General features: G+C 37.9%; 2 protein-coding genes, 2 long non-coding RNA genes and 1 other non-coding gene across 12 annotated transcripts in view; 2 read left to right on the top strand and 3 right to left on the bottom strand.

Annotated features, from left to right (window-relative positions):
* The window catches only part of LOC112495145, an 8,138-nt gene extending 3,632 nt beyond the window's left edge, over positions 1 to 4,506 (bottom strand). Inside the window, exons 1-2 of the long non-coding RNA XR_003061439.1 lie at positions 3,479 to 4,506; positions 3,029 to 3,408 (exon numbers count right to left, since the gene is read on the bottom strand). This is a non-coding gene — a long non-coding RNA (uncharacterized LOC112495145). The remainder of the gene's footprint in view (positions 1 to 3,028; positions 3,409 to 3,478) is intronic.
* Positions 1 to 17,890, top strand: part of LOC107273038 (ankyrin repeat domain-containing protein 6) — a 48,599-nt gene extending 30,709 nt beyond the window's left edge. For all 8 annotated transcript variants that reach the window (XM_025090365.1, XM_015750834.2, XM_025090364.1 and 5 more), the window contains 6 exons: positions 15,057 to 15,266; positions 15,552 to 15,650; positions 15,751 to 16,887; positions 16,958 to 17,243; positions 17,333 to 17,581; positions 17,693 to 17,890. In XM_025090365.1, coding sequence (XP_024946133.1) covers positions 15,057 to 15,266; positions 15,552 to 15,650; positions 15,751 to 16,887; positions 16,958 to 17,243; positions 17,333 to 17,581; positions 17,693 to 17,853 — 2,142 coding nt within the window. In that variant the 3' untranslated portion in view covers positions 17,854 to 17,890. The remainder of the gene's footprint in view (positions 1 to 15,056; positions 15,267 to 15,551; positions 15,651 to 15,750; positions 16,888 to 16,957; positions 17,244 to 17,332; positions 17,582 to 17,692) is intronic.
* On the bottom strand, positions 5,257 to 5,385 carry Trnal-caa. Its single transcript has 2 exons — positions 5,348 to 5,385; positions 5,257 to 5,301 (listed from the first exon to the last, which is right to left on the bottom strand). It is a non-coding gene; the product is annotated as a tRNA-Leu (tRNA).
* On the top strand, positions 6,790 to 12,207 carry LOC107273041. The gene is made up of 3 exons (XR_003061440.1): positions 6,790 to 7,630; positions 7,728 to 7,886; positions 10,766 to 12,207. It is a non-coding gene; the product is annotated as an uncharacterized LOC107273041 (long non-coding RNA).
* Positions 17,891 to 18,268: 378 nt separating the features above from the next.
* LOC107273040 (CDK5RAP1-like protein) lies at positions 18,269 to 21,141 on the bottom strand. The gene is made up of 8 exons (XM_015750839.2): positions 20,984 to 21,141; positions 20,419 to 20,798; positions 20,108 to 20,350; positions 19,833 to 20,043; positions 19,421 to 19,741; positions 19,033 to 19,354; positions 18,805 to 18,954; positions 18,269 to 18,685 (listed from the first exon to the last, which is right to left on the bottom strand). Exons 2-8 carry the CDS (start codon positions 20,765 to 20,767, stop codon positions 18,437 to 18,439), a joined length of 1,845 nt encoding a protein of 614 aa, XP_015606325.1. The 5' UTR covers positions 20,768 to 20,798; positions 20,984 to 21,141; the 3' UTR covers positions 18,269 to 18,436.
* Between the last annotated feature and the right edge of the window lie 1,552 nt (positions 21,142 to 22,693).

The following is a 22,693-nucleotide window of genomic DNA, read 5'->3' as shown; positions in this document are numbered from 1 at the left end:
TTACACGTCTGTATATATATATATATATACACGTTATGTATATATATATATATATATATATATATATATATATATACCTACTAAAAAAAGGCAATTTCTATGTAATTGAAATTCTTCATATAAAATTGTAAAACTATACAAACTTAGCCCGAGAATAATATCCACGAGTAATCATGCCGTGCAGTACAGTACCAGAAGCGTCATTTACTTATTTCTGCACACATTTATATCCCTATAATGACGCGGGAATATATCGAGGGCACTTATGCACGTTATGTACAATAAAGGTACGGAATTGCAGTACCTAAAGGGAGAACCCAGGAAGACGAGAGGGAGTATTAAAGTTGGCTTCTTTACGGCTGCTTTTATTATGGAAACTGACATGCGGTCGATATACTAACCTAAGAACACGAGTCGTGCGTATTCCCATTAGATTTGCTATACCGACACCTTTAGCCAAAGTGTATATTGATGTTGGTGGTAAAAAAACGAAAAATTTAGTTCTAATTCTTTTATTGCGTTACCGAGTGTGGAAGAAGTCATCCGAAGGAATTATTCTTGGCGGTCGAGAGACACGCGAGGACTCTAATGTCTTTGGGTTTATTTATTTGCAGGATAATCAAAAGCTATATACTGTATAATATATGGGTATATACATATATATATATATATATATTTAACGCTTAGATTTACGTGCCAGAAGTTTCGCTAATGTATATACTGTATAATATATGGGTATATACAGTGTGGAAGAAGTCATCCGAAGGAATTATTCTTGGCGGTCGAGAGACACGCGAGGACTCTAATGTCTTTGGGTTTATTTATTTGCAGGATAATCAAAAGCTATATACTGTATAATATATGGGTATATACATATATATATATATATATATTTAACGCTTAGATTTACGTGCCAGAAGTTTCGCTAATGATATTCGGCAATGTCGAGATAGGGCGATAGTGTATTTACCTTTACAGAATTAAATACGATACAAGTAGAGAGCACTACCATGGCTCCTCTGTTAAAGGTTAGACTTGCGTTAGAATATAGTACAGTGTGAAATAGAAGCTCTATCCTTCTTCAGTTATGTGATTTTATCCGTAGTAAATGACATCACAGGGTATTTCTTCATCGGACAAAGAAGAGGTGCAAATGTCAAAAGGAAATATATCTACCGGTATGGAATGCGATTGCAGCGCCCCGGTGGGACAAAATTGTATATAGAAATATGACTATAAAAGGCAAAAGAGCAATGCTTTATACGTATATCATTACCACTGACCCTGTTACAGTAGAACGACTCGATTATTTTCTATCTGACTATATGAAAAATTTGTTATTTATATTATATTTGAATAAAGCAGGGATAATAAAAAAATGCTTGTAGTGGTTAAAGTAGAAACATCTTTTATATTTAAGAAAAGTCTGGTACTCCTAGAGATATAATATATACAGAACTAATGACGCACGCATAACAATGGTCTTTGGGATGTAATTCTACAGGATTTTTTCGTGTAGTCTTCACCCACGCTTAAGAGAACATGAAGAATATGAATGGAGGATTTAATTATTATTATGTAATACAAAAATCTCTATCATAGGACGTCTACGACACAAAAATTCAAATTCTCAAGAACATTTGACATAAGCGATGCCCTGCGGCAGCTTTCGTAACTGTTCGCTGATTTATGACTAACCCAATGATTCGAACGCATTGAGGATACGAATAAATCACGTAGAATTCCGTCGCGTATGTATCTTGCCTCTTATATGGAAACGATTGCCTCTCCGTCCGAGAGCGTAAAAAAATCTGTCAGAATAAAAATACGAGCGTTCACGGAAACTGGAGCATTTTGCAAGACGTTAATGACCACCTTGCCGACTGTCACCCGACAAAAGAAGAAAACTACGTCCGATGAGAATGAGAAAAATTCAAATAAAAATCTAACCTCCGTAATCGTTAAGCAAACACGCCATGGGTTATCCTTTTATGCGAAAGGTATTCTTGCATAATGCCTCACGATCTTCCCTTACGTATAGCGTGTCGTATAATTCATCAGAAGCGGTGAGGAGAAGATGAGATACGCCTCAGCCATCCCTGCGTGGAAACGCGAAAATTGCCGATGGCAGGTAGAGAAGTGCGCATATATATATAGTAGAAGGTATAGTATGTACATCGAGGCTGAAAATTACACGATCGTAAAGGTGCGCCCTTTTACGTAGCTACACGGTAAAAGGGTACAACAGTACCCTGCACACCTTGTAAGAAATCCTGGAAGCCGGTAACTGTGCATAACCTTACGTAGCCAAGCACATATCCCTACGTTGTCGAGGCCGAAAGTACTACCTACCCAAGATGGCCGAAGTCTTGGCGTAGGATGTGAATACGCAATAATTGTAGTACCGGGCGAGAGGGCGAGCTTCGTAAGGCAAGTGTCAAAAGGTCACGCATGTAACGACGCTACTGTATCGTGTGTCGTGTGTGCTACTGATTTAATACCATCCTATAATGGTATAGTGTGTGAAATATCAAATATGCTTTATAAGACGCGTATATATCAGATAACATAACCTATAGGTACTCCCGTGTGTAAAAGCATTACGTGTATCATGGTAGGTGCTGCTGTCAGGTTAATCAGGAAAGACCTGGAGAAGTGGAGGATGTAAGAAGTGCGTGTGTCATACGGGGACGTGGATGAAACGAAGAGGGATTAAGAGGAGTGAGAAAGAGAGAGGCAAAATAGTCATCCAGGGAGAGACTATCTTCAACACTCGTTAATTCGCTCGGAGAATTCCTGGGACCATCTGGCTATCCTCGTGCGCCTCTACCTGGGACTTACTCGGTTGGATCGTCCCTGAAAGGTACGTACGTATGTACGAGAGAGGACGTTCACATGCGAGTTACAGGAAAGGAGGAGCAGCCTTTTCGCAAAGAGTCACACAGCCATTTCTTGTCGCCATTCGGCTTGCAAGCCGCTATATGTATTCTGTATACTATATTTCAGTACAGTGCACTTGTGTACATACCTTTAAGCAGGACCGGTACGATCTTGCGGTTAACACAGTAGTAATCTCCGGCTGCGACAGTACTGGAGGCAATACGAGCGATATCTTTCTTTTACCTTTATTGGGCCCTTTTTTCAAGTCCTTAACGTCCGTTTAAAGAATTACGTAGGAACGAGTACGGGACCGCAGTCTAGTGTCTGACAGGTCTGGCTGTATATATACACATAGATTAATCGTAATTAGACGATGGTGAAATAATTCTACTGTGACGTACTCCAATTACACGATTTACCGAGGGAGAATTAGAAAGGAAATTCAAATGCCAAAGAGGGCGCGAGATACTTGAACGTGAAAGCCACCACGGCAACTCGCGGCTCTTGAGCATCGATCACAGTCGGACACTGAAAAATTATACAATCTTTTGACAAGAAGAAAAATGGAGGAAGAGAGGGGACAAAAAATCGTATTCACCAGCAATCAACTAAGCGAAAGCTCCTATTGGCATGACGATCGATTTACGATCGACGCAATTGACAAGATTCGTAGTCGCCATTATTTGTCGTCCTTTCGCCATCTTGCATTTGACAGTACGGCATAATTATAATCCAGTTTATGTTTTCACGTTTCACAACCACTAACGCTTTTCCCGTCCGGAAAAGTTGTATGTTACAGAGTCACGATGATGTCGCACAAACTCGTTCAATATAAACACACTCTGAACACATAAATCGCTGCGACGTCCGTGCTCCATTAAGTTTTCACAAAAATCGCAGTACGACAAAATACAACTGTCTCACGCGTAGACAGCGCCCCTGCCGTCAATAGTCGGTAGCGCAATGTACCGCGTGATTTGAATTTATCTTGGTCGAGATAAGACAGAAAAAGTGTTAACAAAGAGGAACAGAAGCAGCAGACGAGTTGGATGATAAATAAATAGAAAAAGAGAGGATTATGTAAATAACATCGAGACAAGCCAAGACAACGGTTATTGCCGCATTCGCTATCGCAATGTTATCTCTTGCGGAGAGTCGCACAATATTTCGCAAGAGAGGAGCGACTTACGAGAGTCACTAAGCGCAACTTCGACTATAGGGATCGAGAGCCATGTACCTATAAAGGGTATCCCGTACCTGTATATGCTCAGGTAAATACATATATATCCACATATGGAGCACTTATGTATAGGGTACCGGTAAAATAGTGGTATAGCACACGGTATAGCAGTATAGTACTTTATGCCGGCTGATGGCGGCCTCTTTTAAAGCATCATGGGGGTCCCGGTACTTGAGACCCCATAAGCAGTGCCGTAGTCCGTGCATGATGCACGAGTGTCACTCACGGTGGCCAATCACGAGGGGTCTGTAAATGCATATATATAGTTTAGTATATATATACCTTTGATTATATGAAAAAGTAACAAAAGAATAAAATGACTGGTATGTGGTAGAATTAAAAAATTGGCTGATTATGTTGAAAAGAGACTTCATTATAGAGAGCTGTGACGTCTTCATTGGTCTCAATTACGCACCTCGACGCCAAATGACACGTGTGCGTATGGCGCCTATATGAATATGTACGTATACCGACGCCTGGCACCGTTTCTCCTGAATTGTGCCTCCAAGCATCTACTCGGGGAATTTCTAGTTATAATTTAACGTACACAGAGATACGTATAAGTAGATACTGTTTTTGTAAGTGTATAGTGTAGTCGATGCCGATACTGAGCTAATAATATTTTACTGTATTACTATAGTATCATATCAGGACACGACTGTCTACTGTCTTACTATACTATTATATGAACTAGTATACGAGTAATGAGAACAGATGAGAATCAAAATATAGAAATGCTATAGGCTAGTCATTACGCGTCACACAATATAAATTAACGTAATTTCATGATGAAATTACATATTTGTATGAAAACTCATTAATCTCGATACCTCATGCACATGGAACCGTACGAATCTTTAGAAAATAAGTACGTCACAGTTTAATTTCGGAACGTTATATTTTAAAATACAATATATCTAAATAAATGTTTTACACCAAAAAGAAGTATTTTATGACGAAGTAAAACAAAATAATGTAAAATATAATTTTAAAAAATGGGACAGATATCAGACATACACGGGACTCGAACCAGCGTTCTCTGTGTCCGCCTAGAATCTATGCATTTACGTTATGTGATTCAGGACAGTTGTCGATTTGGTATATGCAGATAACAAAATTATAAGTGCAAAAGTAATTGTCAGAAGTGGGATTCGAACCCACGCCCTCAGAGAGGACCAGAAGCCTCGAAATCAAACTCGCTTTCAAGCGAGCAAGGTTTTGCAATACCTTGAGTCTGGCGCCTTAGACCGCTCGGCCATCCTGACACTGTAGACAAGAAACCAAAAATATGTCTTAGTGCAGACTAAGTTGTTCTAAGGCGAACTATTACTTATTTATATATATCAATATGAATGACAATAAATCACCTTTTTAAAATCAAAAGCTAAAAACATATGAAGAGAAGAAACTAGAAATAACAATAAATGTATTTTGGCGAGATGCGTCATACATGATGACAAACCAAAAATATAACTTATTACAGATTAAGTTGTTCTGAAGAGAATTATTACTTAAACATGCATATCGATATTTATGAAAACAAACCACCTTTTTAGAACCAAAAAAAACATGAAGTTTCGTTAACAATTTCTCGTATAGTAGTGACGGCGAGGCATCTTTCAGTAATTGTCAACTATTTTTAGAAGAGTTTGGTAGTTTGACACTTACAAATAAACACGATATGTAGAGAGAATGTGTGAAGAAGTGTAGTATAGTAAACGCACGTCGTATTCTACTCGTGGCGTAATGAAATTCGTGTAACGCGATATACGCCTGGAGAATGATAATGGCACTCTCTCAGACTATACAAAATACATTAAGTATAGAGTGACTGGGATGCGTGGGTTGGCATCTTGGCAGACACATACGATAAGAAGACCCATGCATTCCTGACTTCTGACCATCCCGGAATATGACAGTGGCCAGGGTGTTTGACTTATCGTATCTTAACTCGTACAAGGAATACCTCTCGCATGGAGTCTACACTGCGTGTTGCCTAGAGTGAGTATTATCTGACAGTATAAAAGAAAGATGACACTTATGAGATGGTCCGCCAAGAGAGATATATTGTATGAGAAAGAAGAATAAATTAGGAATTAAAGAATAAAATATATACGGCTATAGGCTCTACCGATTACATTATGGCATTCTCACATGGAACAATTTACGATAGGTTGTTGAAATTGCGTGGGTGAGGACCTCTTCTCGACGTTGGAGGTCATCATTTTTAATTCTTTTTTCTTATAGTAAATGTCCTTTATACGTATTTCGAGTTAAGGAGCTTTCACTTTTCACAATGTACACACTAGAATGCCTTTATATAGTGAAGCCAGATTAGAAAAGAGAATAGAGGTAACAGATTCTCTCTAGTAGATAATCTGGGTATGTACATAAAATATACCTAAATATCCATATACATTATATTCACGGAATCGTGTGAATACAATAAAGACAACGTTATAACTAAATATAGCTAAAAGGTATACGAGATAGAGGATAGACGCAGGTATATGTATATACTTCGTGCATATACCTGGTTCATAGTTTGTATACCTGGCACAGTTGTATAAAAGTACGGGCGAGGCAGCCATTGTGAGAAGCTAAGCTGAATGGGTGATAAATCGTTAATAATAGTGTTCTGTAGGAGATTTGTTTCGTCGAGTATGTACCTATCCACTTTTCTTGACTACTTCGTACATGATTTGAATCGCGCGGTCGTGCAAATGTCCTATCGAACTATTTCAAGATGGCGCTCGAGAAAAGCTATGCGGACGTAATATCGTAGCGACAATCGTAAATTTGTCCACGAATCAGTGTATCGGGGTTAAAAAATTGCATATAGCCGCGACGGAATTGACAGTGACAATGTGTCCGTGTGTAAATCGGCGTTATGTGTGTGTGATGGGTTGCCAGTAAAATATGCAAATGCATTTTATACACACGAGAGTTCGTAATCCCATGAGCTTCGTGACCTGTACTGACTTTCTGACTCCGTGGCTCTGGTCTCGTCTTACGCCTCTCTTTGGATCCCATAAGAATCCACTCACTCAGACTGTTTCTCCTCTCCATGCTGTTTCAAGGAATTACTGTTTCTCGAACTTCTCTTATTCTGGTTCCTTCTAACCTCCACTACGGTTCATACTTTACGTGAAGGTCTCTCTGCATTTTCCTATTATTTATCCTATTTGCGCGTAGTCTCAGCTTCGCTACTGACAGTTACTATGCGCTTAATCATTGTTTACCATCTCGTTACGATACTGTGCTTCTTGAGCATCCTTAAGTAAATTCTCGCAAGGCAGAGGACACATTGTTCAAAATAATTTTTTGTTCCCCGTTCAAGTCACCAGGTCGTTAAAATCCTTTCTTCGAAACGAGGAAAGAGAAGTCAGCTGGCAATCGTGAAACGAGGTATAGATGCTTTAAAGACTGGTTAAAGATGAGAAAAAAGATAAAACAAATTTTGGAATTCATCTTTTAATCGTTGGATTTACATCATTGCGATACGGCCAGGTGATTATAGAGGCATGTGTTTTTTGCTTCTATTCTTTCTTTCAAGTGAGACTTTCGTATCCAATGATCTTGGAATGAATATTTTTTGTTCATCCAGGCATCCAATCGACCGAAGGATCCACAGGATCATCCGGTTTAATTAGACAACGGGATAGGGTCGTAGGCCAATTACAGATCACGTGGACTATGCCCAATCACTATCCAACATTATAAGAAGAATACTACAGAGGCCTACCACCGCAAGGAAAATGATTAGGTACATGGACACTCAAGTGAACATCAATTTTCAATCAAATCACCAATAACTATCCTAGATCATTAAGCTGTGCCAGTGATATGGCTTTTAACCGCTTAACAGAAGCCAACTCTACTCCTAATTGAACACCCGGTATGTACATACGTGCTGGTAGAATCAACGCGTTGACTTGTTCAAGTAATTAAAAGGCCCAATAACAGGGGACTCGTTACGATTCCACGATAATTGCTCATTCTCTTTGTCACAGGCACACGTGCACGCAATCACACACCATAGTAAATGGATTATATGTGAACACACGATCCAACAGAACAAAAATAGTCTGTACATCGAACGAATAGATACAATAGTGCATAGAAATATTAAAGTGTCCACCGGATACATCCTTCGCGCCCAACACAATCTCATATACATCTATAATGCATGCGGGAAGCATTACTAGTCAAAAGGGCGGGTGGTCACTATAAACACACAACAGCTGCCGTACTATATGGTTGTATATGGGAATATACATACGCTTATGTATTACTACATACGGTATACTACGTGGCAATACTATCACGAATGTAGAGAGCAGGTGAACCAGTGAATCTTTTATTCCAGCAGGATTAATGTCGTGGATTCTTAGTCACTTTTTTGTACGTATACCTTCGGAGAAACCTGATCTCATGGATGCCATACAAAAATTTTTTTTTTTTACCCACTACTCACGTATAATACTCAACTTTGGAGTGAAAAAAAATTTCGATCATCATTGTCTGGTGAATATAATCTCAACTTCAGTTGGCGATAGCAACCTTATTCTGCATTTATGAAGCTACCTTTATGTACGTGTGTAATATTATATTGGGCCTTAATAGTTACATAGATATATGTTACATATTACACGTATAGATACTTCCGTGTCGAGATCTTGGTAGGATTAAGGATATTCATTACACCTAGGAATGGTTGGATACTTTTTATAAGGACCTAAAACCCTAAAGGTTGCTTAGGTAGTTAAAGGGCAGGAAGATCATATGTCACAGTGTTTATTTAATATGTTAGGCCATCAGGCTACTATATTTCTTGTAATGCATTAATGATGCAAGAAATGGTAGAGATTTGCGATGCCATGAGGAAGATGAAATACGATAGCTTTTTATTTGTGGAGCAAGAAGCGTTGCAATATATTCATTTTGGAACTTTTTTTAATAATTTAACGAGTAGAGGGGCAGTGCTAAAGGAAAAGTAATCGCATGTATAGTAGTGTCCGGCCATAAAGTCATCAAGTCATGAGATACACGTGTACGTACTGGACAGTTAATAGTGAGCTTCCACGTAGTACTTCCCTTGTGTTGGCAAGCTGTATTAATTGATCCAGCGCTTCCAAGTAGAAGGAGTTTTAATGACCCGAGTATATATTGATCGATGACTAAGTCAAGAACCTATGATAATAATAACTGGCATCCCCCGTTGATTTCCCCATAGGAACGATGAATAAAATTGTACTACCTGCTACGATGATTTTTTTTTACTGATCTATCATTTCTCTCCCGATATGCGCTCTTGCACAAAGCTATGACAGTCTGATGAGTATTAATGAACAATACAATTTCTCGATCCGATTATAAATGAAAAATGATCTAAACATTCTTTTTCTTTTTTCAATGATACGTACAGGTAAATTTTTAAACTTGAGAAACTGTACGTACAGCATACCTAACCATACGTGTACCAGTCTACATATTTACTGAACTGAAAAATAGTCAGTTCCTGAAGAAGTCATATTAAAAAAATGACGGAACTGAAAATTTTTTCAAAACGATACCGAAAATTAGGAAAATTATTCTCGCTCCGCTTTCTTGCGCTCACTGAGGAATGCAGTGAGATAAAATTGATAACTGAACAACCCTTTATGCTAACAGTTAATAGTAATCTACACCAGTAGTTCGCTACTCGTTAATTGGCGATTATGATTAGTGCTGCTATTCAGAACGGAATAACGAGCGTTTGGTAGGAGCGCTAGGATATTCTGACGAGAAATTATTAGTCCCGTTCTCTTCTCCATTCTTGCGGTAAATTATATTTGACAAGTTGGTACCGACGGTCGCTGTTAGTTCATCTGAATACTCTCCTGGTATTTTCTACCACGGATTCGACGTATTATTTTTTTTTCCTCATAAATATTCTATGTCCAGAAGCCAAACGGGTTAGGGCTGTCGTTTAACTTATAGGATTTCACTGCAGTTTGGTGCCGTCATTAACATTTCCTTATCACTATGGAAACTTTGCTACAGAGACTACTACCAGCTTATACTATAGCGCAGATTTCATCTTACGGGATTCTAGTATAGTTTACTACTGTGATTAGGATTTCCTTTTGCACCTATTTTAAAACACTTTGTTGGTGCGTTTTATTACAGTTCTTGGAAAGTATAAAAATTTTTTCCAACCGTGTTCAACATTTGCGATAATAATATTTCCCATAAGACCTGTAAGATCTCGTAAATATTTTCCCCACAATATCCTGCTGATATTTCAATTACCAAGAACAGAGGAATTTTCAATCAACCAAAGGCATTTTGTAACAAGCAAATCAAAGTATACACGCTTGCATTGTGCCGGCACGTTGCACACGCAACCTAGCGAGAATCTTCAGGAACGCATCAGATGAGATGCATCATGCATGCCGGAAGATATACAAAAACTGCACTTACAATTAGTGCATGAAAGCCACGTAAGCCAGATACATCCTAATCACATAGCATGCTTCCGTCAATCATTATACTAATTTTTTAAAAATCTAGAAAAAAATTCGTACGAAAATCTGCATCACTCATAAAAATAATAGTCACTGAAAACTTAATGCACCATTTAAAAATGCATCTTTTTTACAGTGCTCTCCTAACATGACTTCTATATTCACATTTATATGCAACCAAGTGCATACTGACTCACGTTATCGCAGACTCACGCAAAATTGCAGTGTCCGTCTTTACGTACATAAAACACAGACCATGTGTGAGTTTATGCATTTCTTATGCTCGTGTATCTGCACGGTATCCTGTACCTGAGTGCATATATATATATACAGGAATGCATTCGTATATACAACAAAGGAAAAAGGCAGGAGGTAAGACCCAAGTGCTTGCGGCCATGTGCAGCGCCTGGCAGACCGCTGGTCAATGAACCGTTGCACACGCGACATCCTCTCGGATGCTGCACATAGTTGGTTATCGAAATGATCAGAATCGACCAGGGTAATCTAACCGCCAAGGACTCGCAAGGACGTCTTGTATTACCCTGCATCAAGTGGACAGGATAGATTGGATGATTAATATGGAAAATGGAAAATTATACAGTGTCGAGTGTCTTGTTTCTTGGTAAAAGAACACGTGTCTTGTAGCACATGGAACATGGGACTCTGGTGAAACCATGAAACTAGCAGACGACGAATAAAGGAAGATACAACAAACCCTGATATGGAGTCTGGATGAGAAGATGCGTATTTAAAAAATAATTTCAGCCGGCAAATAGACACGTTGGTTATATTCTTAATAGTTGGTTCGCAATCTTGCAATCTCGCAATAGTTGGTTATGATTCTTAATAGAATTTGAAAAATATTAAATTAACATTTATTAATTCAAATTTCTACCCTCTATCTATTACAATAAGGTTATTAACGAGAGAGACACGTTTATGTAGTGACTAATAAGAGGCCAAATATTTTTATGACTACTGTTAAGTAAATATTACAACAGAACCATGCAAGTAAATCATTTTATGTAATTTATGGAATATAAACGTCTCACTCTAGGAGGGACAAACAATGAACAATGAAACAAAGAGACAAACGTAATGATCATACGATTCGAGTCTCGAATAGGTTAACCTGAACGCTACTTACTGTTGGTTACACGATGATTCAAGTCAATCATTAGAGATATACGCAAAGGGTCAAGTGTACGATGCGAGATGTATTTGATACTTGTGCAAACAGTCGGGATAATTGATAGTGAATAATTATTTATAAAATCGTCACGTGTTATTAGAAATTAATTATAATAATTATCTAGTATGATTTATATTTTGGTACGTTATATTGAGATATCAGAGAAATCAATGATATCAACCAACAATCGCGAGACTCATTGACGTGGACGATGGCTACTGCATTTACTGACTGCACAGCATCCAGTCATATTACTACGTCTCTTCGTGTTACTTCAGAGGATTGCGGATGCACGGATATTACGATGCAAGATATTCGCGTGACTCTAAATCTTGTTGTAGCGAACATTTTAAATGTTACTGGCTTTACACGGGCGAGCATATATGTATATACAGGGTGAGGCGCGAGAAACAAAACACCTAAATAACTTTATTGGATTTAAAGATACGGAGTACGCAAATATCGGAATTTAAATGATTCGGAAGGGCGCCCATGGTTATCATAATATTTTTTTTTAATTTCATTTTTTACCAGTTTTTTCAAGGTTATCAGAGTTTTTTTTAAATGGAATGGCACATTTTTTCTCCTTGCACATTGTAGCCGGCATCGAAACGAATCCAACCATGTAACATAGTATGACCTTCAAATGACCTCCAACCCAGAAATATGGAATTAATACTAATTCGACATGTTAGAGATTTGGCTTTATTTCTGTTATGATAGACTTCGTCCTTCAGTTTTCCCCACAGATAGAAATCGAGGGGAGTGAGATCTGGTGATCGAATCTATCATGAACGACCAACCACTGCAGAGAACATGAAAGAAAAAATCACCAGGGCTTGTGCTTCGACTTCTTCAGAAATTAACTACAGAGTAGTAAATTCTGTTACTACACGGTTTCACAAATGTATCGCAATGCAAGGGAGTCATTTTGAACATTTATCGTAACAGAAATAAAGCCAAATCTCTAACATGTCGAATTAGTATTAATTCCATATTTCTGGGTTGGAGGTAATTTGAAGGTCATACTATGTTACATGGTTGGAATCGTTTCGATGCCGGCTACAATGTTCAAGGAGAAAAAATGTGCCATTCCATTTAAAAAAAACTCTGATAACCTTGAAAAAACTGGTAAAAAATGAAAAAAAAAAAAAATATTATGATAACCATGGGCGCCCTTCCGAATCATTTAAATTCCGATATTTGCGAACTCCGTATCTTTAAATCCAATAAAGTTATTTAGGTGTTCTGTTTCTCGCGCCTCACCCTGTATATATGTGTGTCTGTATATAATATATATGCAGCTTGCAATTTAAATAGCAGTATAGTAGCCTTGACGTTAATGATATTTTCGCAATCAGTATACATTGATTTACATTTTATAACTGCTCTTGATCTAATGCTGCTGAAATTTTAATAGTTTTTTTTTTTTTTAATGGCATCGTTACGGCATTGACTCTATATTATAATTCAGTAATGCACTCATTCATTCTATAAAGTGAATTTTCATTCAATTCACTCAGAAAGCAGCTGATTTCATAATTTATATTGCATTGCTACCAATCACAAAGAATAAAGGCACTGGTTCTAGCACTATTCATCATTGTCCAAATACAAGTCAGTAGTGTATCAACTCTTCTTTATAGTCAAAATCATTTTAGAAAGTCATTGGACCAATTTGTTATGCAGATCAAAACATGTTTATGAGTTAACCTTGACGTACAGTACAAATAAGAAGGTCAACGAGATAAGAAATGTGCTTTATCTGATATAATAATCGTATGGCATATCATAAACTATTTAATTAGTTTGAAAGGGACTGTACATTGAAAAAAATTTTACATTTCATATTATGGGTCCCATTTTTCCTTTTTGCAAACGACTAAGTTTTTCAAATATTTCATGACCCTGCCATGAAATATTTGATTTTCTCATAACGTACATATACCAAAAATACATCTTTCCAATTCGTATATATTTTATTATAATGATAATAATAATTCAAGCAATGGTCATTATTGTATCTGAAGGATCGAACGTCCATTTAGAATGACAACAATGACTCATAGCTTCTGCATTGGAAATTACTTTTGTATCACTGAAATAACAAAAGTACTTCTCGCACAATAAACAATGCAGTGGATTTCCTAAGCACTGCCCATAATAACGTAAATATAACACGCAGAATATCCTATAGCAGTATTCATGAAGAACCTCTAGAATATTCTACAAGGCGAATAATAAACCAAAGGGGAAGAGGAATCGAATCAAAGATCTCTACCTTTTGATCCATACCAGGATATCCCTCCCGCTCGAACTCCTTAACCCTCGAGCCACGATTCGCCAAGGATTCCAGGATGCTTCTAAAGAGGAGAAAGTCAAAGATAGTAAGAAAAAAGAAATATTTTATCTCTACCATCCTGGATATCCTTTTCAGTGAAACGAATTCAAAAGCATATCGAATCTTGTCGTGCACCAAACCGAGGCGGATAACATCTTCTCGTAGTGGAGGAAGAAATAAAAAAAAAATATATCGGATAAAAATCTAAAGGGCAAGAATGGACTCCCTGATCTAAATTGAATAGACATTTCGTGATATATATCCAATATACGTATATGTATACATACATACATAGACATATATCTATATATGCATAGTCTGTAGGTAGCATCTAAATTCGAAAAGAACCGCCCACATAAGCTATAGCGCACGTCTCCATTATGTGTGGATAACATTTTACAGTACCTTGGATCCCAATCCAGGCTCCATCTACGTCGATCCCTTAAGAAAACCTTCTTACCGATTCCCTACTAACCGGTTTCTAACTTACGACCATATCGCGACTGTTTATGTACCGCGTAGCCAGGACTGATGCGATACTATCAAGAATGGTAACAGTAATGCTTAGATATACGTGAAGTTACCAAAGGAGGATTAACCAATTTTGGGATATAGTTGTATAATTTTTACTGTTCCATTCAATATTTCATAAGATACCCATATACATGTATTTATGTTGCTATACCGAAAATGATAATCTATGGATATGAATAATTAAGATTGTATAGTGTGGGATTTATGGACTGTCTATATGAAGATGTACTTGGATTTAGTATATCCTCGAGGGTTATAAGATACGACTACGTTTTAGATAGCCTATAGAAAATATCGTGTAGAAATATTGACCTTAAAATTGAAAGTATTTAATTTATTCATTCGATTTCTATGTTTCAGCATGAAAATTCAGCGTTGCACGAGGCTTCCTGGAGGGGTTATAGCAGAACTGTGGCGGTGCTTGCCAAGGCACTTGGTACTCAAAGGGCTCCTCTTCACGCCAGAAATCTTGCTGGATTTGCGCCACTTCATTTGGCCTGTCAGAATGGACATAATCAGAGCTGCAGAGAACTACTATTAGCCGGATGCAATCCGGATTTACAAAATAACGTGAGTTATATCCGTAGGGAATAATTGGTACTCAGTTCGTATACTCACTGAAATACACTTCGCAAATTGCCGACATTTACTGGCAATTAGATTGACGATTACTCTGTTAAAGGTGGCCGCGACTCTTATTATTCCCACGTAGGAAATGGCTCTTGCAATTAAGTCATTGAGAATTATCACGTGATCTTGTCTAATGCTATGCTTATCCGGAACTTGATCTAACGACACATACGTTGCATTAAGGTGTCGTTATTCGGTTGTCAGGGATTATTCTTCTTTTTCTAGTACGGTGACACTCCTCTTCATACATCAGCAAGATACGGACATGCTGGAGTCACCCGAATTCTGATATCCGCTTTGTGCCGTGTTTCAGAGCAAAATAAAGTAAGTGGAAAATATTTGAAAGGATGATGAAGAGACCAATAATTTACCAATGAGTCAAACAATTGCTAATCCATAATATTATTGATTTTTCTTGTCGTAGAATGGCGATACCGCCCTTCATATTGCCGCTGCGATGGGACGCAGAAAACTGACTAGGATCCTTCTGGAAGCAGGGTGCGACAGGACACTTCGTAACAAGCAGGCTGAGACTGCGAAGGACATAGCACGACGAAAGAATCTCAGCGAGATTCTGGTGATAATCAGTAAAGCTAGGAGCAGAAGTCGGGCACGGAGTAAGAGCAGAGAGGATGAAGTACCAGTGACGAAAGTTGAAGAGAAAAGTGGCAAGGGCGAGAAAAAGCGAGAGAAGACCGGAAGTGGAACAAGTGGAAGTAGAGATGGTGGTACTAAGAAAGAAAAGAAGAAGCACAAGGGAGGAAAGCAGCACAAGGTTCACTTTGAAAAAGCCATGATGGGAAGACAGTGGTCACCGTATGGCTGCCATTATTATCCTGATCCTGAAGCTTTTCCTCAACCTCGTCTAGACTCCCTGCCACCGGATCCTCTAGGAAGAGGTGAACAGTATTACCTGGACTTGGCAGGAAACATCAGAAAGGGTCCTGTAGGAGTTGGATACACCTGCTACTGTGCTCCATTCTTTAGACACATGGAAGCCAAACTGGAAAGAGATAAGGCCGAGTTGAAAGCTCACATTGATCAGGCCCACGAAAGACTCGACCTGAAGGTGGCTAACCTGGAGCGTAGAACTCGTGGGCAAATTTCGGAGTTGACAAGATGTGTGGCTGCAGAGAGATCACGATGTGACGAGAGACACTTGCATCTCCAACAGTGGCTATCCAGAGACGGTCATGGCAGACATAGTGAGAGGCCCATGAGAACGAACGTGATGAATGACCAAGCTGGACCCACTAGAGCTAGATCACTGGAGGATCTATTGGACGATAGGCCGCATGATCGTAGCTTTGAGATTCCTGGTGAGACTGCTATTCACAGTGGCAGCTTAGATGATTTGGATATACCAGCTATACCAAGACTCAGTAAATCTATGAGGGATTTACCTTCTGGATCTGGTATGTCCAGACCCACCCTGAGAGTACTTGATGTACCTGCAAGACTTAATGAGACTTTTGATGGGGTCGTTGGAAGGGAACGCTCTTCACCACTTGGTGCTATTTCGCCTTGTATTAGCTTAAGACAACAAGTAATGCATCAACAGGTAAATTATTGGTTAAATAATTACTCCCTGTAATTTAATGAAGTGATATGTTATTTTTTGTTCGATTCAGGCATCTTTACCCCACGATATAACTTCAAGTCCTTGTCAAGATGACCTAGAGGACCTTAATCAAATCCCAGAGGATAATCCCGAGGGCTGGAGATCCGCTCCAGGACGTCGTAGCGTCCATGAAATGATAAAACGATTTCAACAAGTACCTGGTATGCATAACGGATGGCGAGGTCCACGTTCCAGAAGTAGCGAACCTGCCAGTCCTGAACACGGTCAAACTTTAGTAAATCAAAGAGTACAACCACAGGGCGGACTGGGAAATGGTTGGCTTGGAGAAGGCCAAGGTATATAATATGTATATCTATATATTTAGTTACGTAATAAATACATTTTTAGCTGTAGATGATTTTTGATTTCAATGAAATAATTTTAGGTAATGACAGCGAAAGTAGCGAGGGAGAAGAGGATGTTGATGAACAATGCGAACAAGTTAATGGTGCATTAAATGCAAAGGGCGTGGTAGTATCTGAGAACGTGCATTGCGAAACAATTGCAAGAATGCCTTATAGATCGCGAAATGCAGTTTACAGCCCCACACCGCCATTGCACGATGCACATAACGATTCTGGTTACAGTACGCGAATGTACGGATCGAGTAAAGGTGCATCGCCATCTTTGTCGGGTAGGAAATTCATTGGATGATAACTCCACTTCTTAGAATAAGAAGATGAGAATATCGAGATAATCTCGAGTTGTAGATACTTTGTCATGGATACTTTATTCATCTTTGCAGGACAACTAGAATGCGATGTTATCCTGCCAGCATCGCAGGCACCGCCATTCCCAAGTGAACAGTTGGCTGCACTGCTGGAGCAACCACGAGGGCACGATTTGACTGTTTACGAAAGAGCTTCGGATAATATTATTAACATTGGTGCTGCGAGTCTCGTGTGAATTAAAGATATTCGATAAAAGTCCACACGAATGAATATTAATAATATTCATTGCGCGTTCCAAAGAGATACATTTTTTTAACTGAACTTTGAAATACCGCGAGCCGAGGATCAAACCGTTTAGAAAGAAATCTTAACTTGAACGTAGAAGTAATCTAGATTTATAAATATATCAATGTAACTTTACAATCTGTGTTCAAAAGTCCCTATTGTTTTATAAGGGTTATTCGGTAAGAATGCACCAACTGTCGGGGCGTTTGACCTGAATAATTCTAATTAAATCCTTTGACTTTGACTTTGTTACATTTTTTCCGTATGATGACTACAATGTATAAAGAGTTAGTCAAAATCTGACCCATCGATTATAAGCTGTAAAAGTGTATGTACATTTCGATGCCATACATAATATGATTATATTACAGTATAAGGAAGAACTATTTATTTTTGTGTGAATAACAGTATGTATATCGACCTTTTTTTTCATATATGTACGTACAATGTACTTTTTGACAACAATGATGAAAATACATTTTCAGAAAATCATTGTTCTCTACGTTTGTTTAGTTTTAAGTGTTTTACGTCATTTATTTAACTGCTCTGTGTTTTCGGTTATCACAATCCGAGATCGTGAATTCGCTGATGGATGAATGATACAATGGTATTCCCGTGAGTAGTTGCGAATTCGCATTGCAAATTTGAACAACCACATAATCGCCAGGCATTATCGATTTTGAATTTACACTATGACAATTCTCAGGTATTGCTCCATTTGGAATAATTACCTTCGTATTGCCGTCATTACGTCCTTGAAAATTATTTCCTCTTTTAGATATCTGCAAAAAAAGATATATCTATGACATTCGTGTTAGAGTTGCGTAACCTCCAATTCATGGTACCAATTAGTGAATCCTGATTAAGGCTTCCACGAAATTTGTTACAAAATATTAATTACCCCTTCTACGAGAATTAATTGTTGTTGTCCTATCTGAGCCTGGTTTATCTTCTCAACCTCTGTTCGGTAGAGCTGTATTAATTTTTTTAAGCGATACGATTTATCCTTTGCACTTACGTCGTCTTCATATCGTCTATGAGCTTTAGTTTTCTGTAAAAAAAATTGATTTATAATATTGTTTTGGAAATATTACTTTAACATTCTCATTTGGTAAAATAATCTTAATACCTCTCTCATACTGTATGCGAACATATAAGCCATATTGTATTTGACTATTTCCATTAATGATAATGTGTCATTAAATTCCTCTTCAGTCTCACCACAAAATCCAACAATAAAGTCACTCGTTAACGATACGTTTGGTATTATAGTGCGCACGTGTTCTACTAATTCTAAATATGCCTCTCTAGAGTATCCACGTCTCATGCGTTCTAAAATACGAGAATTTCCACTTTGTGCTGGCAAGTGTAAAGTGTTACATATGTTTGGTCGTTCAGCAATTAATTGTAATACCTCGTCAGGAAAATCTTTTGGATGCGGTGACGTAAATCTACATGACAATAATTACATAGGCAAGATTTAGATAAGAAAAATACAAGATTTTGTTGATCCTCACCTAATCCGCATTTCCGAATTGATAAGTGAAACTTTGTCCAGAAGATCACTGAATCTCAAGCCACCTATTTTACTCTTGTATACAGTTTTGAATCCTTTAGCTAGGTTCGTTACGTGTGTGGTACCCGTGAAAAATTCAGATTTGGAAATATCTCTGTAACTATTTACATTTTGACCTAGAAGTGTCACTTCTTTTACACCTTCGTCAGACAAATGGCGTATTTCATCTAAGATGCTAGTTATTGGCCGGGATCTTTCTCTTCCTCTGGTAAATGGTACTATACAATATGTACATATGTTGTCACATCCTCTCATAATGCTCCTAAAATTCGTAAAGTATTTTGTTATGGAATATAAATTGAAAAAATGTTTTAGTATTCTTTTTAAGTATAAAACGAAGAATGATGACTTACACGAAAGCTGTTACCGCATCTGGATTTAACCTAACAGGCATAACATCAGCATAAGTCTCATCGAATGACAGCATAACGTTAATAGCCATCTCGTTATTATCAGTAATAGCTAGTAGCCGTGGCAAATCTTTATAGCTGTCTGGTCCAGCTACCAGATCGACTAGTTTATTCTTCTCAACCACTTGTTGCTTTAATCTTTCAGCCATGCAACCTGAAATAAATAATTATTAACTATAAAAATCGAGTGATGTTGCATTTCTATTATTGGAACTTACCTAATAAACCAATCCTCATCTCTCTCTTCAATATTTGTTTTTTCTTTAACTTGATACTTTTTATATATTCTAATCTCTTCCATACTTTCTGTTCTGCACCATCTCTGATAGAGCATGTTATCACTAGTACTACATCTGCATCAAGTAATTCATCAGTTTTTGAATAGCCATTTGCTTCAAGTATGGACCAGATTACTTCAGTATCATTTACATTCATTTGGCACCCATAGATGTCAAAGTATACTATAATAATCAAAATTTGTAACTTTGAAGATATGTTGGAGAAATTGCATTTGTTATTTTATTAATACCTTTGCGATTGTTTCCATGAAAAGGTTTTACATATGGAATCTGCTCAGCTTCAGTAGAAAGTTTTGAACTTCTTTTATCATTCAATATAAAGTCAACCAAATCTGGTCCTTCAGCAAAGTTAATTTTTTTAATTTTTTTCTTCTCAGATGAACTTTCTGCTTTATTGATAGCACCACAAAAATGTCGAGTTGCATTATGAATATTAGATCTTGTATTAAAACTGTGCAAAGCTAAAGACTTTTTCTCTAAGATACAGTGCCTTTTATGCCAGTGTGTGGATAAATTGTAAAATATCTTTCTAGATATTCCGAAGGTAGGACTACTCGAAATGCACCTTACTCCACTCATAGTGTTCTATAAGTTACATAACGATTACAACCTAAAAGAACAAACAATCGTAATTATTGCAATGAGCTTAAAGCTAGGTTAAAACACTTGACATGTTGAAGCATTCCCATGGAATAAATTCATGTACCTCTTTACCTCTCTTAATAATACTATACTCACATATAATCAAACTAAAATTATACACATTTAAATACATTATTAAACTTCAATACTCACAGAAATATATTTTCATACGATAAAACAAATGCTTTTCATCAAACTGAAAGCATAAACACGATTTATAAAATGCAATAAAATAAGTCAGAAATACTTTCATGAAGCATGACCAGAAATGAGTAGAGATGCACAACAGAGATGAATAGGGAGATGCACAACGCTACGGTTTTAGGCGATACCAAAATTATGGCGCTAAATCGTAGCGGCGAGTCTGGAAGTAGGATTTAGTGATCATCGCCTCCGTCGATAAAGCAGATCACGAACGTGTAGCTTGGCAAGCAGTGGCTCTTCGCTACTTACCGCTGGTTCCCGAAACAGCACTTACAACGAGGCAGCTCAAAGAATATAGCCTAAATATTTATTTCCTTTACAATCCTAAGTTCGAGCGTAATGCGTAAGCTCGGTTGTCATATGACAAAAGTCAGCAACTCATGCCTGCCTGGCATTTCACGGATATTGCGCAATAAAACTATTGTTATAACCAATCAGAAACTATAGAACTCCTCCAGAACTATTTAAAAAGCATATTGTTGAATCAATTTTAAGAGATTTTAATAAATTGCGGTGCTTTACCTGACCCGCGTGTAGCACCACAATTTTTGGAAAATTCGTGTTTTAACGATGTTACACAGCAGAACTATTGTAACAACCTATCAGGAACTGTAGAACACCTCGAAAACTATTGAAAAAGCCTATTGTTGAATAATTTTTAAGAGATTATAAAAAAGTGCGGTGCTGAACCTGGCACCCGTGAAGCACCTCAATTTTTGGAAAATTTGTGCTTTGAGGACGTTACGTTGCAGAAATATTTTAAAACCTATCGGAAACTATAGAACTCTTCGAGAACTTTTGGAAAAGCCTACTGTTGAATCATTTTTAAGAGATTTTAAAAAAGAGTACGTAGCAGAACTATTGTTAAAACCTATCGGGAACTATAGAACTCCTCGAGAACTATTGAAAAAGCCTACTGTGGAATCATTTTTAAGAGATTTTTAAAAAGTGTGGTGCTGGAGGTGACACCCTTGTACCACGTGAAGCTGACGCCTATACGCCGATGATAACGACGACCACGACGATAATTACGACGACGCAGGCGCAGGCGAAATCTGGTATGCGCAGGCGCTGGTCAAAATTCGTATGCGCATCCGCAGGTCAAAATTCGTATGCGCAGGCGCAGGATCTTAAAAATGATTCAACAGTTGGCTTTTTCAAAAGTTCTCGGGGTGAGCTATAGTTTCCGATAGGTTTAAAAATAATTCTGCTCCGTAACATCGTTAAAACCCAAATTTTCCCAAAATTGACCACGACGATAATTACGACGACGCAGGCGCAGGCGAAATCTGGTATGCGCAGGCGCAGGTCAAAATTCGTATGCGCAGGCACAGGTGCAAACGCCTATACGCCAACGACGAAGCCATTATCGTCGTGGTCGTCGTTATCATCGGCGTATAGGCGTCAGCTTCACGTGGTACAAGGGTGTCACCTCCAGCACCACACTTTTTAAAAATCTCTTAAAAATGATTCCACAGTAGGCTTTTTCAATAGTTCTCGAGGAGTTCTATAGTTCCCGATAGGTTTTAACAATAGTTCTGCTACGTAAAATCGTCAAAACACGAATTGTCGTTGTCGTCGTCATTGTCGGCGTATAGGCGTCAGCTTCGGTGTTCGCGTAGAGGCGTTTGCACCAACCCTTGTACCACGTGAAGCTGA

Source organism: Cephus cinctus, unplaced genomic scaffold, assembly GCF_000341935.2.
Source record: "Cephus cinctus unplaced genomic scaffold, Ccin1 Ccin1_scaffold1343, whole genome shotgun sequence".
In the NCBI taxonomy this organism is placed as follows: domain Eukaryota; kingdom Metazoa; phylum Arthropoda; class Insecta; order Hymenoptera; family Cephidae; genus Cephus; species Cephus cinctus.
The sequence above is the reverse complement of the archived record's forward strand: the minus strand, read 5'-3'. Positions and strand labels throughout refer to the sequence as shown.

Coding starts and splice junctions, on each gene's coding strand:
- LOC107273040 (XM_015750839.2), bottom strand. CDS start 20,767: ATGAGTGGAGTAAGGTGCATTTCGAGTAGTCCTACCTTCGGAATATCT. Junction 20,044..20,107: donor GATGAGGATTGGTTTATTAG/GTAAGTTCCAAT, acceptor TATTTATTTCAG/GTTGCATGGCTGAAAGATTA. Junction 18,686..18,804: donor AATTAATTCTCGTAGAAGGG/GTAATTAATATT, acceptor CTTTTTTTGCAG/ATATCTAAAAGAGGAAATAA.